The sequence below is a fragment of the Fulmarus glacialis genome, unplaced genomic scaffold (genome assembly GCF_000690835.1).
Source record: "Fulmarus glacialis isolate BGI_N327 unplaced genomic scaffold, ASM69083v1 scaffold21656, whole genome shotgun sequence".
NCBI classification, from domain to species: Eukaryota; Metazoa; Chordata; class Aves; order Procellariiformes; family Procellariidae; genus Fulmarus; species Fulmarus glacialis.
The window spans coordinates 1-18,568 of NW_009220281.1; the positions used below are offsets into that span (position 1 = coordinate 1).

Sequence of the window (18,568 nt, forward strand, 5' to 3'; positions counted from 1 at the left end):
ACATATATTATGTATTATTCCTGAAGCTTTATTTTACCTATTGAAGGCAGTACCTACTGGGGTAACTGAAGATTTTTACAATATAGTTTTAGTACTTATTCTAGAGAAGAAAATGTCTCACATAACGGTATAAACAGGGTACATTATTTAGGTATTTAGTTCTTCCACTAGTAAGGAATTATTTTCCTGTTTTTCACTGAATCAGATCACAATGTCTTCCAAAGGAGTGGAAGGCCTTGACTTCAGTAGGCTTTGGATTAAACCTGTTGACCCAGATCCTCAGCAGTATTAAGCATCAAGCTCCAAAGGAAATAAACAGGAGGTAGACACCCAAATCCTTGTAAGCATCCAGTCATAGCCGTCACTATTCAGTAATAATTCTTCATAAGTAAGGACTCCATCTTACAAGCAGTTTCTCTCTCTCTACATATTTCTTGATTTCACTTACTGTCCCATTGGAAGACTAAGCCTTCCAAATAATGATTCCAGAGCCAACTTGTGACTTGTACTTTAAAAATTCTTGATGTATAAATATTTTAGTCTGATGACTATAACATGATCCAGTATTACCCTGGCTACATTTGAACTGGGAAGCTAGAACATCTTACAGAACCCACGGATATTTAAATTTCTAAAATTCAGCACCCTGAAACTGAGTCTGGGTAGCTGCTGCACAGCTCATATACCTTTAGTGCTTCTTCATTTGACTTTGCGCCTGAACAGAATGATGACACGCCCTTCCAGCAGGAAGCACTCTATGCTGGAGGCATCCTTTGCCCTTGTCCTCTGGAGGGATCTAAAAGCTTTCCAGTGTAGTAGGCCTTAGTATTTTCAGCACTGGGCTGGCTGGCTGCCTGCTAACTGATTTGCCCATGGCTTTAAGGCAGACATTGGGTTTTATCTGCTTTAAGCAAGAGTAGCAATGCTTTCTGGTTTTAAGTACATTCACACATATAAATATTGTCTCGGTTTTCACAGTGACGCACGCCATGTTGATTGGGTGAAGTCATATCTGAACATCTGGTCTGAGCTTCAAGCTTATATCAAAGAGCATCATACCACAGGTCTCACCTGGAGTAAAACTGTAAGTACTCTTTCCTTCTTCATGAAGAACCATAAAATGCCAATAACCAATTGGACTTTTAATGCAGGTAATTAACTCAGGAAAAATAAATATCCAGGCCAGGAACAGAAGTCATGGTCCATGGACTTCCCAACCAAGTCAATAAAAGTTTGAAAGACAGGTGGAGAAGATGTGTCAGGCCACTGTGGTACAGGTTTGGAGGAAGAGGGAAGAATTATTTGGGATGATTATAGCCATAACCGCCAGCTGCAGATGATGAGGGGAGGCAGACACAATTCTCCAGGCCTGTTACAGTGAAGGTAGGAACAAAAACAAACCCAAAAAATTAGTCAGACTAAAGAAAAATTGGGGGAACATGACAGGGAAAGGAGAAGAATGGTGGAAAGAATCTGAACAAAGAGAGGTATTTAATAACAGGAAAAAGAAACACAGGGGATACATACCAATGTATTACTTCACAGATAGCTATCTTTATAAAACTGTTATTTTATACATACGGAAGTAATTTCTGAGATACATATATATGGAGAATGTAAATATAACTGTATGCCTAACTATTTATGCTCTCTCTATATATTTATATAAACATCTTCTGTGTGTTACATCTAAGATGCATAGAAAGATGGTGGCAATGAATATTGTTCTCTAAGAGAGCTATAAACACGAAGAATTAATTTTCTGTTGGGTATATATGTAAGAGTTTATGTCCACTGTCTACATTGATGCAATGTTCTATATTAGTCTAATAACGTGCTCATGTTTATTATCAGGTTAGGAGAATTGCTAAAGTATATTAAAAATATAATCAGCCAGCTTTTTGTTGTTACCATTGTCTAAACTTACCAGTGCACTCACATACTTGCACATGCAGTCTTTCACACCAAGTTTATAATTTCTTCTGTATAGGCAAATAATTTTTTTAAAAAATTGAATGACTATTCAGAGGACTGATGTATGCCACCAGATAATTTAATTCCCAGACCAAACCGTTGTAAGAACTCAGGAACATAGGGAAGTGAAGTAGAGCTTTCAGATGGAATGTATTTTAACATGGAATAAGGGCTGGAACACCTCTCCTATGAGAGAGTTGGGGTTGTTCAGCCTGGAGAAGAGAAGGCTTCGGGGAGACCTTATTGCAGCCTTTCAATATATAAAGGGGGCTTATAAGAAAGATGGAGAAAGCCTTTACCAGGGCCTGTAGTGACAGGACAAGGGGCAATAGTTTTGAACTGAAAGAGAGTAGGTTTAGATTGGACATAAGGAAGAAATACTTTTTACGATGAGGGTGGTGAGACACTGGAACAGGTTGCCCAGAGAAGTTGTGGATGCCCCATCATTGGAAGTGTTCAAGGCCAGGTTCAATGGGGCTTTGAGCAACCTGGTCTACTGAAAGATGTCCCTGCCAATGGCAGGGGGATTGGACTAGGTGATCTTTAAAGGTTCCTTCCAACTGAAACCATTCTATGATTCTATGGTACCTGGAAAAGTTACTTTATCTCCCCCTGTATGGAAGTGATAACAATGTAGGAGAATGTATGTTACCTGTGCTCAGCAACAGACTATGCAACTTTCTTTTCACACCCTTCATTAGACGTTGTACAAGGCCTTACAGTACTCGAGTATTCAAGTGCAAGTTCAAACACAGGAGAGACCATGATCTGTGTGTACTACTTAGTTTGAAGCAATGCAAAAATGTTTAAACATGATAAATTAGAAGACTGGAATTATCTGCTGCTTTGTAGGTTTCTGTAGTAAAAATCTAAAATATTAAACATGATTCTCTTGCTTAATTTAGTACAAAATTTCACACTTACATCCTACTCTATTATAATCAGTGAATGTGAGAAGAGCTAATGATTTAAAAATTATTATTAGATAAGGAAAAGAAATTGTCGTACCATGTTAGCAGAATTAGCCTGAGAATCTGGGACAAATTTCGTTTTGTTAATACAGAGAAAGAATCATCTTCACCTTTAATGGAACTTTACAAGTATGAAAATAGTGTTCTAAGATAAAGATTTGTTATAGCCATTTGATCAAACAGGAGGAACTCTCAGTGCTGTTGAGTACTGGTAATCTTATTCAGAAGTGTAGCTGTTGCAGATTGTATTTGACTGGTTTTAAAACCAGCATCTCAGCCATCATGTCTTTCTATTTCCCTCTCTTCAGTTGTGCAAGAAATTGCTGAATACAAATCTAGGTGTGACTTGTTTATTCATCTTAAGCATAGTTTCCTGCCAACAGTGCTCGTTCCATCATGAATGATGAGCCCATTACTGCATGTGAAGTATTGATTTCACTCACTTTGGGTATCACTCAGATCTGAAAGTTGTCTTGGAAGTATGGCTCATTTAAATTATCATTCATGTAATGTGTGTCAGAAAGATTAGATTACAAACACATTTTTATGGATGTGTAATTTTTTAAAGTTTTACTTCATGTGAATGTAAGGAAATTACAATACAGTAAGTTAGCAGGTTGTTTAAATAGCTTGTTGTTTAAATGTTGTTTAAATATTTCTATGAAGCTTGGTAACAAATACATTCAAGAAAGCAATGAGTTACTCAAGTGATAATTTCATTTTTGTTATACATTTTAAAGTGAGAATGAAAGTCACAGATTCATGCTGTGTGAAGTCAAGCATGAAGGTCTGCAGAATCAGGGCCGAGACAGAAATACGATATATATAAAAGCTGTAGATATATTCCAGACACAGTTGTTAATCATTGCACGCAGCAGCTTCCACTTATATGCATAAAAGGAAAAAAGGAAACAGCAGTAGTTTGGCAAGGCATTAAGAAAGTGGCACATTTATGAAAGGGAGACATTGATGCAGAAATGCTATTTTATTATAGAGGGAGAGAGAAAGAGAGAAAGTTTTTGGCCTGTATAAGTACAGATTTAGAAGTACATTATACTGATAATTTACCCTTCATATCTGCAGAAGTCAACAAAGCAATGCTTGAAGTTTTATATAAAAAGCTATTAAGTACCATATTTGGATATTTCTAAAGAGACTAAACAGTCAGGGAGAACATAACTACTACTTCTCTCAGAGCTGTATTCTCATAGCTTGAACTGCAACAAAACCCCAGGAGCATCAGCCTAGATCAGACTATGCTTGGGTTTCCAAAAAGGAGGGGACAGGATTTTTTAGTGGGCAGTTGGTCCCTTTACCTATAGGTGCTGTATACCATGGTGTGCACATTTCTGGCCATGCTCCACAAAGCTGTGCCGTTTCCAGCCCCGCTGTACCCTTCCATCAAGCTGCACAGGGCAGCTGCAGCCAACCTTGGAACAAATCACTAGTGCATACAGTAAAGTGTTCCTGGCTCTGGCAGTAAGCATACAGGCAGATACTTTAGACGAAAGAGAAAGAAATGTCTTGATAAATTACAAGACAGACACTAAAACAGGTGCAAAAGGTTGAAATAATGGCTAAGCAGTCAGCTCTGACAATAACAGTTACCTCTATCAGCTTTATAATAAATTTGTGATAAAAACATGAGCTTACAGATTTTTGGATCTAACACAATTCTCTCTCCTTATTCACTTTGGCTCTGGTTCTGCCAAGATATTTTACTCCTTGAGGGCATCCTATTGAAATGCATGGGACTGTGAGAGGAGAAAGCCAAGAAATCAGTGGAGTTAAGGACCTTGAGACTTTTGTGTACCTGAGCCTGTTTTGCTACCCGTGTGGAGTGGTGGTACAAAACTGGACCTTATGTAAATCACAGTTATTTCAAGACATGATGGATACGGTTAGGATATTTGTTGGTACTGTGCTCACAAAAGAAAACTACATATTTAAAGTATGTATGTTTATAAGCAGGATTGTCCCAGAGAATAAAATGTTCCATTCTGTATTTTCTCTGTGATCTGAAGTATGCATTTTCATTAATTGATTGTGAATGTGTCAGAGAAAATGTGCTTGTCGGTGGAAGTCACGTGGATCTACAGTATTTCCTTAAAAGTAATTTTGTAGTTCATTATTTTGAATGTAAAGTGTGAGCCGTCTTCTGTCACACATACCCTGTGGTGAGTAGCAGTTCACTATACTCACTACATCTCAATTTAGCAATCTTGACAATGGGAACAAGAGCAATTACCAACCTAATGGAGATTTGCAAGTTTTATTTTGCTACCAGGTATGACATTCTCAGATGTCAGTGAGTCTTAAGCAAAAGCTGTTATTATAATGAAATGTTTTAAATGCCCAGTGTAGCATTTTAACCATGCAGCAACTGTCATTTTTGCTTGCTACAACTTTCTGACTTTAACATGAAATCTACAGCTGTAACACTAATCTATGTCTTTTTTCAGTTCTTCCTGATAAACAGCAAGTGCCCTTTTTTTCTTTTTTTTCACCTAAAGAAGGGATTCTATTGAAGCGTGGCTCTTTCTTCCCTCTCTACTTTTTTTTGGTGGTGCAAAGAAATGACCAGCTGTAATATAAGCTCACAAGAATGCCTAATAAAAGTTTGTTTGCTACAAGGACTGCATGAGTAAGCTGGGGGAAGTGAAACTTCTGCTCCTATTTCTGCAGGTTAACTTTGCAGCAAGAAAACAACCAGTAATAATGAGAGATTGCTGTAGTTCCCTGTACATCAAATAAGTGTTAAGAAACAAATCTTGCTCAAGGATAATTGTCTTGAATGTTTCTCTCAGTTGCAGGTGGATCTCCAGTTAAGTTTTTGTTCTTTGTATATAATAGTCATTTAGGACAAATTTTGCCAGCAGGATTATTTACAAACAGGAAATATTTACAAACTGGCAGTGAATTTCATTACAGTGTTTAGTTTCTAATGCAGAATTTCACTCAAGTGGCAAATGATCCCCCTCCCCCACTTTACAAATCAAAACAAATTCTTAGGAGGAAGTCTGCATCTTTACAAGCAGTTGAGATGTATTTATATCCTGTTCCCATTGAGCCAATACAGTATCCTCAAATCTTTTTTTCCTGAAATATCATTTTAAAAAACATTTATAACTCATTAGATAGCACTCTAAAAATACTCTTTAAAAAGTTGAAATTCTCCACAGGCTCCACACCGAGAACCATCGTAATTCCTACATTAGCCTAACTGAGTGCAATGATACTAGTCTCAGTACAGACTTCGGCCATTTCATTCTTGTCTAAAATAATCACCTCCAGACATTTTCTTATAAAATGGCCCTGCCTCTCTCCTGTACTATCAAAACATTTTCCTGTAATATATCATCTCTCTACATATTGAGGTGAACAAGCTGCAAAAGACCAACTTCTGCAGGCAAAAGCCTCCTATTATCCTTCCAGTATCTCTTCTATGCTGTGTTTAGTTTGACCCACTTATCAAGAAGCCATCACCTGAGCCACTTCACTAAAGCTAAAGGTCAAAACTGGAGTGCCAAATTCCAGCCACAGACACAACTGCAATCCCAGAGGTATCATTCAGATAGAAGTAAGAGCAGCATAGATACACTGATTTAAATGTCTGTATCTTGGATAAGATGTCGACATTTTCAGAGTGCTCAATTTTTCTCAGTCATAGCCTTTCCTCTCCTTTTTTGTCCCCTTCCATTTCTTTCTCTTCCCTTCCCTTTCCTTATTTCCTTATACTTTTTTGTTGAAAAATTTGCATCCTTTAATCTCAACTGTTTCTTTCTCAGAGAATAGGCAATGTTCAGTTTTTGGTACACTGTCAATTTAGAAACTGGCCATCCCGGCAACTCTACAATAGTTGCCTCTTTTATGGAGACTGCCTCAATTACATCCACGTCCCTTTGAAAGAAAGTAGTTTTACTCCCCTATTCCAACAATGGTTGGCAATATTTGTCTTTACTGGATATCAACGGTGTCCTTTTAACATCAGTGCCCAAACACCATTCAGGCTAAGGGAGAACCTGGGAGAGGCTTGTTTGACAACAGCTGTCAAATGCAACCTGACCTGTAACATGATGCAACCTAGTTCCAGGGGAAAAGGGAAAGGAAAAAGAAAATTGAAAGTATGTAAAGTGGAGAGAAAAGGAAAAGGCACATCTGTTTAAACTTTACTATATTGCTAAAGGGATTGGTCTTCTTGTTAACCGAATATTTATATAAGTTAAAGTTGGTTTAATGTGCCTGTGGGAGCACGTTACTTGTTGACAATTACATTAACATACAGTTCTGAAATGATTTAGAAGACCTTGGCTGTGTAAAACATTTCTGGTTGGGTAACTGTGAAGATGTAAGCACCGTTTTAAATCCTGAACAGGTGATAAATGGCAGAAGTGTATTAAAAGGGGCTTCCAAGTTTGCAAACTCAACAGATAAATAATTCTGCTGAGACCCGGTAACAAGAAAAGAGGCTGGCCTGGTTTTTGCTGTTTTGTGTTTTAACTCACAAAGGTTACAGGCCCTGTAAGTCAGCTGTTTCATCTAGTAAATTGCGGATCTCAGGGCAGCATAACCCCTTGCAGACAGGTGGCTTAAATACAGTAGGTAATAGAACTGTTGTGCTAAGCTACTTTTACACAAAAAACACCTTAACAAGAGCTCTGTGCCCCTGAGTTACAGTCCACCTGTTCCCAGAGGTTGATACATGATATTTTAGCCTTCGTGATTCTTGTCTTTGGCTGTGCATATGTATGGAAAGAACAATACAGAATGCTGTAATCATTTTAGGTGTGAAACTAGGATTACTATAAAGGGGGAGGGGGAGAAAACAGGGATATTTCTTTTTTTTGAGAAGAATGTAGTCCCCCAATGTAGTCTGCCATGAAAAGAAGGCTTTTCAATAAATTAAGGAAGGGATTTTATGCCACCTGTTGCCTCAGCCGCAAATAGGTACTTACCTCTTAATAGGAATGACTAATAAAATAGGTACTATATATTATGCATATATGATTTATTTCATAGAATCATAGAATAGTTTGGGTTGGAAGGGACCTTTAAAGGTCATCTAGTCCAACCCCCCATTTATATGCATTATATAGTTGTTTATAATCTGTTTGTCCTGAGTAAAAACGACCATTGCAACTACAAGAAATGTGTGTTCATTCAAATGCTCCACAGCAGGTTCCCACCACAAGAACTTTGTTCCCCCCAGTTTCCGTGCTGCACTGTGTCAGCCTAAAGCTGGATAAACAGAGAGGAAGATGGCAGGTGTTTGTACAGGGCCTGGCACACAAGCCCCGTGTATCCCCAGAGATACAAGCCTCTCACTAGGGCTCCTTGCTGCTACAATACTACAAATATAGTGACAGTGACATGGAAGGCTGACCCAGGGAATTGTTCAGCAAGAATGGCTCAGGAAATAGTAACATCTGTGATAAGACAGAAAAAGAAATTCTTACTGTCTCTCAGAAGCTGGGTTTAGACCTAAAGACATGTCACTCTGCATATGGCCACCAAAAATCACTGACAGTATGGCATCCAGAGCACCTGTGTTATGTACAAACAGCATTTTATTTCTCTAACAAGACTGGTTGTAGCCTTGTGCTCCAGGGGAAGCCTTTAGGAGAAATGTGCAGTAACAAGGCCCAGCTTCTCAGAAGCAAAGGGCTTCACTCATCTCTACTGTAATTTCAAGGGAATTAAATGAGATTCAACATAGATTAATTTTAACCAGCCAGCTGCTTCAACATAAACAGTCATTTCTTTCTTCCAGTGAGCCAGCTAGGTAGCCAGCAAGGAGAAAAAGAAGAGTACCCCACCCTTCTGCCAGTCCTACAAGATAAAGGTAGAAATACAACATACTTTGAGGCTGTACTGCAATCCTGCAAACCCTTGCCCAGTGATAATACGCATTTATCAGACGCAGCTCCGTGAGCAGCTTCGGACTCTGTCATAGAGGAAGTTACTGAGCCACAATCAATGGGAGGCTCCTGGGCCTCATTGCAGATGCCTCTGGGCTATCCAGCAAGGAGCAAACCCTGACCCGTTCCTGTCACCCCATTCAAAGCATGGTTTAGTTGAAGGTTGAAGACAATTTTTTCCCTGGGAAGAAATTTCTGGAATGTTCCATCCCCTACATAGCTGTCACTACATGGCCACAGGGCCCGTATCTCCTGTTCTTGATAGGACCTTACTCAGAGAATTACATTTTCCCCCATTTCAGAAAGCTCCAGGAGCAAGGTTTAAAGCACATCAAGTTCACTATGATACAAAGCTAGCACGTTAAAAGTTAATGGCTTATTTTTGTGTTAACATTTTCACAAAGTAAGGCTGAAGCTATCTGTTCCCCTGATAATTCTTACAAGGGGCGTGTTTGCAAACGATGGAAAAATGACCACACCAACATGTTAATGGGAACAGTCAGCTACCAGCATAACTTGATGTGATGTCTATAGACACCACAGCACTGAGAACAGCAGCTGTTACCAAGGCAAACAGCTGAAATAAAAGAGGAAGAAAGGCGGCTTGCAAATAACCGCCTTCGCTAGTCCAAATGGCTCTTAATACTCTTTGTGTAAAGATACACTGTTGTTAACATCTGCTTGAAGTTAATCTGAAGAGTTGTTTGCAAATAGCAATGCTGGTAAGCACCTGCTGCTTTAGGATAGATGAACTTTTGCGGGCATATAACATGCTATTTTATTCCCAGCAGCTCTCACAAACACCACCCTATACAGGACAGAAATGAATGGACTTTGTGAAAGGCACTTTAGTTGAAATTGGATAGGACTATACACAAGTACTGCCAGATACCAGAACAGTTTAAGAGTGTAGTTCAGAAATATTCTAGAGCCTGAGGGTCTAAGTGGTCTTGGAAGGGTGACTAAGGAAAGCAAACCAATTGCCAGTGACTTAGATTGGTAACTTGGAGGTCTATGTATTAACAGAGGTCAAAATTAATCAAAAAAGAAAGTTCCTGGAACCGCTTCACTAGGCTGATTTTAAAACTGCCCTTTGCATCAGCATGTTTGAGTGCAGCACAGGTCCCATCTTCCCGGCATGCAGGGAATGCAAGAAGTGCAATGTTTTCTGCATTTCCAGTTCTCTTTTGTGCTTTCTGTCCCCTTGTTAGAGTTTCCCTGAGCCACTCTTCCCACAAAGAATTTCACCTCACTTGAATGTTTGTTTGATTTCAGTCAGGTAAATCAAAATGGCAAAGAAAAGAAGACAAAAGCCAGAGTGAGACTGGACCCCTCTTTACAGCAAGTCTCTGTATGCCTCCTCATTAGTGAGACTTGTCTGTCTTTTCCATGCTGTTCTGTTTCAATGGGGGATTGTTCTACTGGATGTGTCCATGCCATAAGACAGTAGATCTACCGTGAAGCAGTTAGTCCCTCCCTGTACTTTAGCGACCTTTTTTCCTTTGATTTGTCCTTCAATTTTGCCTGGCCTAATTTTTGATTGAAATTGTTTACAGTTTCCAGAATGGCCATATATGTTTAGACATAATTGAAAATACCATGATACAGTATCTGTAACTCAGGTCATAAACTAGACAAGAATTTGTCATGCAGGAGAAAAGTTAACGACAAAGGTTCAGTCCATCTCTTATTTCTGTGACTGCACAAAATTAAGAGGAAAAGTGGGAAGGGTGACTGAACCCCAGGTGTCTTCCTAGACCTTGTGACAGCTCCTGTGTTCTTAATTAGATCTAACTCATAATCTTCTCAGCTCAGTGGAGATAGCCACTGACTTTGGTGGAGGGATCAGGCTTGTAAAGAAAAGAGGAGGCAGATGGGCAGCATGAGTGCAAGGGATAAATTTTTTTCCCTACTCTTGAAACCCACTCAAAGGACTAGAATGTCTTCACTCCTCAGGTCAAGGATTGAGATTTTTTACTAGACTTGTATTTTCATCAGTACTGCTCTAGCAGGGAAGGATGCTCCTAGTTTCGCAGATCGTTTCCTACCTCTGCTCTTTCTTGAAAAGTAAATAAGTAATTCTCCAGTTATACAAAACCACGTCCACACTTGATTCATGTATTTAAAATCCTTCCTTTTTGTCTGTACTTTCAGAAGTTAGTTCTTTCAGAGTTCTGGGAGAGAGATCATCTACTTCCACAGATAAATTCCTCTGAGTTTTGCTTCCACCTCGGTTACATAGACATTCCCACACTTTTGTTGCCATTTGGAAAACTGCCTTTGATGCACTACTCAGCAGCATCATTTGAGCCTGGAGTCTCCTGCATGATCTGTGATGGCCTTCAGTTTGACACTTTAAGCAAAGAGACTGGCAGAGTGACCCACCACTCTGTGTTGTATGCAGAATACCCAGATAACTTCTACATTGTTTTTTCTCTAATGCATCTTTGCAGCCCTTGCAGAATTTAATTGGTGTTAATTCCAAATGAACACGTGAGTATTACATACACAAGTTTCTGGAAAATCACAGCACTGTATTTATGCAGGTGGAAGCAATAAGGTATGTTTGGGAAATCAGATGTCAATCCAGAATTTGGGAAATGAGATTTTTATCTCAGACTACAAGTTATTAACCACTACCACTGCTACTATTAATCTCCTCCCATAAAGCATACATAATTCGTAACTGCATGTTCACATTGCACTGTGAACAGTGAGTGCCATTTCTGGTATCTGAGTATTTTAAAAAGCCCTGCAAATGCCATGTTCATAATTCTGGATAACCAGAACATAGTGGATTCAGTTGCTATGGTTGCAGGCAACAGATAGCGAAGATCTCTATTGCACCTCAGGCAGCAACAACTGATTGTGCCACTAAATCCACTTACATTATTTTTTTTAATAATAATAATTCACAGTTGTGCTGACTCTGCTGCAGGTAACATTACTGGCATTAGCAGAGGCAGGAAGACAGGCACTGTAAATTGAGGGCCAAGTGAAGAAGTTGTCCCCAGCCTAAAACAATAACCTATAACTACTAAGTATGTAAGCAAAAACGCCCTGAGTTAAATGTATCCATGCAACAATGAAATGTCTCTAAAAGCAGTCCACATCAGTTCCAGTACATCTTGACAATAAATGGTAATCAATTCCAAAAGGGGATTCTTCTCATTTGTTTACATTTGAACAAAAAGATTTAATAGCATAGACGAGAGCTCATTCCCTTAAGAGATCTTGGGTCCTTTCAGGAACAATCAAACTGTACCACTACATCAGTTTCATTACTCACCCAAGTACTGGGGATTCAACAGTCTTTTTTGTGCAATGCAGTTTTAATGTCACTAATGTGACAAAGAATCTTGCTATGTATTCATCACTAACATATTCCACAAACAGCTCCTTCAAATGCAACAGTACTTACATGCTGAAGATGCATGTGCCAATAGAGGGCGTATATTAAGAGGTTAACTAATATTCCCTTTCTGTGCTACTCTAATTAGGGTCATAATGACTAAGAGGTTTGAATGCAGTTACTTACTCAAATGTGCCAGGCTTCTTTTTTTTCTTTAAAAGTATGTCTGAAGAGTAAAAAAAAAAGAGCATGTGCACCTCAGCCCCTTTCCCATTGTCAGTTTGGGATTACAGGCCAGAACAAGTTTACTTTCTAAAAAATAGCTACAGTTTTCACTCATGTGAGATCCATGAACCAGATGGATACTTTGCTGTTTCAGTTTCGTGGAAAGCAGAAAGGAGTGGCATCATAAATAGTTAAAAATATCCTCTGAGTCCAGCTAAGCAATATCTATTTCCAGTATTGATTACCAGGGATGTACTTTTAACAACCTGTATTTCTTAACAAAGGTAGCCAATTAGAGGAGCTGTGACTCTGTAAGTCCCTCTCATTTTCCCATTGCATCTGCCCACCTAATAAATATGTACTGGTGCAATGCACAATGTCTGTATAGCTAGCTAAATTAATCAGAACCAATCTAATTTTTCACAATGGTTCTTTTAAAACAGTCTCAGCTCTGCTGCAGAGAGGTGGGATCAGAGTGACACTCAGTGGCAAGACGGAAAAAGTCATTCTCAGTTTCTCAGATTCTATCTAACATCTATTATTAGGATGCATAAGTTTTTAATTAGATCATTATTAGTATTTTCTGTCTGTTTGATAATATTCTATGTAAGCATTATAATTCAGACCAAAACATGTACTTTTGATTATGCAAACTGAAAGAAAGATTGGATTACTTGCTTTACCAAGGTCCCCCTCACTCATAACTTGTGTGCTGTGATCTCCTGCAATTGAAAAAGAGAAAAAAGAATTTGAGAAATTGAACTGAAAACTCAAATACTGAATTTCAGAAATAAGAGACTTGAATCACCATAGTTTTACATTCTGCTGTATTTGAATCTTTGCATTTGAATCTTTTCAAGATTACTTGAACAGTCTGAAGAATAGCATTTTACATCTTGCATACAATTTAGCATGTTGCATATGTATAACTGACAGTTCATGACCCTCCCAGTTATTTGTGTTAGATCAAAACATTTTCTGTATGTTTCTGAACGCACACCAATCTATGGCTAATTGAATTTGGTATCTGAAAAGACGGAGTCATTTTCCCTTTTATGTAAGTAAACACTGGAGTAAATGATGGAATCTTTACTATTAAAGATTTTTAACATCAGTCTTGACAAGCATTTGAGAGAAATATTTTACGTGGAGTAGTTCTGCAGTAAGGTAGTGCTGTAGACTGTCAGTCTTTCCAGCCTTGCCTGCTTTGATGCAGGGAAAGATTCATAGTATTACGTTCGATCACAGTGCCAGGAATTCTTCTGAGCCTGTGACTGCCTAGAGTCACTCAAACTCACAGCATTCAAGGATGTTAATAAATAAGAGTTATCATAATACAATGTTCCTTGAAACACTGTATGTCAAATAATTTCCATCTATCTCAAACAGGGTCCTGTTGCATCACCCATGTCTATGCGATCTGTTCTAACAAGCGGGTCATGCCTCTCCCCACCACTGCCACCACCACCGCCACCACCTGGACCTCCCCCCATCTTTGATACAGAAACCATAAAGGATGAAGGAACCGCATCTCGCTCAGCCCTATTTGCACAGCTTAACCAGGGAGAAGCAATTACCAAAGGTCAGGAGAAAAGAAATCAAATTTTGGTCCATGAGTCAGACTACATCAAGAGCTGCTATTTGTATTAACCCAACTTCCACTGCATTTTTAAGTTACATTTAGGCAGCTCAGATCTTTCTGAGGCATGCACTGAGTCTGATGGATGAGACTGCATACCAAAACCTCCTTTAGAAGCAACAGCACCCAAGTATGTTCAGCATACTTGAAATTCACACCATTTATTTAGAGGTGTCCTTTTAATTTTAAGGCAGCCAAGCTGAACATCTTCAACCCCCAGTAGCTGGTGAACCTCTAAGCTGCAATTGCAATAAAAATTTATCCCCTTTTCTGATTCACATTCAGTGTTCCAACCTGTGTCAAAATGTGTTACATGTTAGGTGAAAAGATCCGGCTTACAGCTCAGTGTGGAGTACAATAATAAAGCTTTTTGTATTAATACTGGACATTGTAATTCAAGTGGCTGGTTGTGAGTTTAAATACATACGACTGATATATCTGCCTTTAATGCTGCAGGGATAGGTCAAATATTGTCATAAATTAGAAAAATAATCTCATTTTTATGGATAGAAAAATATGATATAACAAGCTCTCAGAGCTCGCTACAGGCAGAGAGGGACTAGAAGACATTGTGGCATTTCCTGTTAAAGATACTAAGATAGCTCATCCACAGTAAAAGTGCTAAAAATATGTAGGCAGTTACACTTTAGGTCGTTACCCAGGCAAACCCTGAGGAAATAAAAAATGTAAATTCACAGAATGATTTAACACAATTACAAATGAACCTTTCCTGCTTAAATATGAACAACCTTAGGACTGGAAAACAGACTCTCTTTCATAAACACCCTTTTTTTTTTAGGGCTTCGACATGTCTCTGATGACCAGAAGACTCACAAGAACCCCAGCCTACGTGCTCAGTGTCCCTCTGTTCGATCCCCGACAAAAAGCCATACTCCAAGTCCCACCTCTCCCAACAATTCCCCGCAGCAGAGCCATGCCCCTGTCTTGGAGCTAGAGGGAAAGAAGTGGAGAGTGGTGAGTTCCAGTCACACCTCTGAATTGCACCCTGCACATTGCAAACCAGGCTAGGCACTGAACGTCTTGCAAAAGACTATCCATGATCAAGGTGCAACAAGTCAAAGCTGCAACTCAAATGGGCTGATTCTTGCATTGCTCTGCCTTGCTACAGTTTAGTTTTTACTATTCTGTAGCATCTAAAGTTAATTCATTTGTCTCTGAGAATCATATACTAATTCGTCTGAACTGGAGAATGTCAGAACCAGCATGTAAATTCCTTGCAAAATCAGACAATCCCCCAGAAACAAGTTCAGTGGAGAGCTCCAATTAAAGTCCCTTCTTGCAGGCCATTCATGCAAGTGAGAGATAACAGTATTATCATAGAGCACTTTCTCCAGCTTTGTTAACCAACGGAATTATACATTTATTTTTCATCACCATGCAAGCACGTCACCCATGCTTAAAAGTAGAGAAGTGTTTTCCTTTTGCTCAATGTACAGATGGAAAAGATAGATTTGTTTCAAGTTTGGGAGTTAATTTATGTAGACATATACCAAAGAATCTATGCGTGAAAATTCACATGACTGCGTTGGTTAAAAGAGGGAAGTAACAATATGCAGTTTAGTCATGCAGAAGGTTATATACACAGTCATTACTGTGGAGTTGAGTTCGCAGAAGGTGCAGTCACAGTTTGCCTGTGTTGTGTTGCCTTAGGTTTATAGTACCTGGAACTTTCCTTGTGGATCCCTAGTCTTTCCTTGACATCCATGGAGTGTAAATGTCCCTTCACACTTCACAACGGAAGGAAATTTCTTCACCTATTATTCCTTATTGTATATGGTAATGCCTGCAGCCGTTCATAACACACTGTATAGACCATTATATAACATTTGGGGGAACAAAAACTTGCTCTTTTCTTTAAGGTGCCGGTCTAAATTGGATGGAAGCCAAGCAACAGTTTTGTGAGGGCATTTTTAAATTGTTGTGAGCTTTTGCTACAAAATCAATGGGTTTTGTCATGGTCTATGCTAAGTTCTTCAGTTCTGCAGCTCTAAAATATACATGTGTCATCTAAGGGTGAATTAGGTGAAATACCTGATCACCAAGCAGGTTAGATTTTTAAGCCACAGGAAGGATATTGCTCTGTTGTAACTGAAGATGCAATGACTCGAGGGTAAGTTGTACTAAACTCTGTCTGACTGTTAGCTAGTTAAAGACAACCAATTAAATAAACTTTCTTTTGAAATAGGAATATCAAGAGGATAAGAATGACCTGGTCATTAACAACACTGAACTCAAGCAAGTGGCCTACATTTTTAAGTGTAACAAATCTACACTTCAGATAAAAGGAAAAATCAATTCAATTACGATTGGTGAGTGGATAGCTCAGCTGGGCTTTAAATGCCAATTTTGAAAAAACTGACTTACGTGATTAATAATGCATCTGAATCATTCCACTCCCTTTAATGGATTGATCAAGTAAGTAAAGCCGCTCAGCTATGCAGTGCAAGACTGGGAATTTTTGTAGTTAATGTAGCAGGTGTGCATATATTTCTTTTATCTTGCCTTTCTTATTTATGATTGCTTTTATTTTAGACAACTGTAAAAAGTTTGGCCTTGTGTTTGACAACGTTGTGGGAATCGTGGAAGTGATCAATTCCAGGGATATTCAGATTCAGGTAAATATTTGAAAAAGAAAGATAGACAGAGAACAAGCAGGAAACAAAAAGCCCAAGGTGTAGCTACAAGAGATTTTAAAAACTCACAGGAGCACAACAAAAATAAGAGATTGATGCATCCAAACATATCTTTATATGCACTAAATTCTGCTGATGTATTTAGAAAATGCCTGTGAAAACTATTGAGCGTCACTGAACAAACCTCACTTACCCCAGTCCCTTCTGGTTCCAGTGAAGCTGAAAGATCTGTACACTGTAAGAACTATTACTTCTGGCCCTAATTTTCTTGCTTTCATGGTAAACAGCTCCTAGCACTTGAAAGTTCAGCGGTGCTTCTGGAACAAATTCTGGCAGCTAGCTAATTGATTTCTAAGCCCAGAATATGGTTATTTCTTTTTTTCTTATTTTCTCAATGGAAATGTTAAAATAGACTGTCAAAGGACAACAAATGACATAGAGTGAAAGTAGGCGCCGGGATTTTAAAAATCTCTCCTGCCAGCGACATGACACATTACATAAGTAAGTAATGTAGTCACTTGCCTACAAATGGGCTATGAGACGCTACTGGTTTTGTCTTTGATAACCAGTAAGCAAAGCTTCATCAGAGATCACCTTCCTTGTGGTTTTTGTGAAAAGAAAATAGATGTATTTTAAATCCCTATATTGCCCTCTATATTGGGGATACTTGCCCCGTTCAAAATATAGACAGTCCGCCTGACATTTACAGCACTTTATTCATCCCATTCCAAAGAGGCCTAACTATACGTGCTCTAGTACTCTGTTGTGTCCAACATACATGACCTAGTCTCAAGAAAGGACTTTAGGATGTATTATTTTAAGCGAAAAAGAAATGAAATGTTAATTAAACTGTCAGTCTTCAAGCAAGGTGAGGTCTTTTGCTTAAAAGGCTGTGCCTGCTGTATGACATTAAATGTAGACAGCTCTGCTCCATGCTTCAGAAATATTAGTCACAGCCATCACAGGGAGTAATAGCAAAATGTTTTTTTATATTTGGAACCTCGTGCAAGTGACTGACATTGCTACCAGCTGTGCATCATCTTCTGAACTGTAACAAGCAGTTTTATTCATGATCACTACGTGTCTTCTTATGGCAGAGGCAGTTAGTTAAAGAAAAAGATCCCAGGCATTTATTTGAGTGTTTTTTTAAATAACTAGATTATTTTTATCATTACCTCTAGAACTATTCCTGAAAGCTGAAAAATTCATATGTAATGAACAGCGAATCCACAGCTTGTTAATACTCAAATAAAGGGGAAATACCTTTTCTAAGAATCAAAATTCTTTTGGTTAAGCAGGTTCTATGAATATTGCATAAGGCTTCTATGCCACGGAGCACAGTGGAGTTCCACTTAGGAAGGTAGAGTCTGGCTATATGCTATATGCTGCTTGAATCAGCAAGCAGCTTCCGCAAGGTTTGAGTATGCCAAATGCTGAGCACCTCAATTTTCTCATTTTGAAGACCTGACCTTATGATTTGCAAATACATGATATGTTAATGGAACAAATGTCATTAAATTAATCCTACAGATTTTGCTATAAATAGTTAGTTCAGTGCCATATTGCTTGGCTCTCCTTCCTTCCAGTGTTTTCTTTTTCTTGCCAGATGTTTGCAAAATTTATTAAACACACCCTGCTTTTGTTCTTTATTGCATGAGAACCCATTAAAGAAAAGAAAGATCAGTTTAAGATGCATTGATCACTACATAGATCAGACTTCAGGATCAGAGTGGGATGCAGGAGGGCAGACAGACTTGTTCTTTGTTTGCTGTCACGTTTAAGGAACTGAAGCTGAAAGTATATTCTTAACTTGAATGATGGGAGCCACTCTTTCG

At 38.6% G+C, this 18,568-nt stretch overlaps 1 protein-coding gene across 1 annotated transcript in view; it reads left to right on the forward strand.

The window, feature by feature from the left end:
- Positions 1 to 978: 978 nt before the first annotated feature.
- Positions 979 to 18,568, forward strand: part of CAP2 (CAP, adenylate cyclase-associated protein, 2 (yeast)) — a gene marked incomplete at its 5' end in the record, with an annotated part of 21,105 nt that continues 3,515 nt past the window's right edge. Inside the window, 5 exons of the mRNA XM_009580715.1 lie at positions 979 to 1,084; positions 13,830 to 14,022; positions 14,879 to 15,054; positions 16,286 to 16,409; positions 16,633 to 16,715. Coding sequence (XP_009579010.1) covers positions 979 to 1,084; positions 13,830 to 14,022; positions 14,879 to 15,054; positions 16,286 to 16,409; positions 16,633 to 16,715 — 682 coding nt within the window. The remainder of the gene's footprint in view (positions 1,085 to 13,829; positions 14,023 to 14,878; positions 15,055 to 16,285; positions 16,410 to 16,632; positions 16,716 to 18,568) is intronic.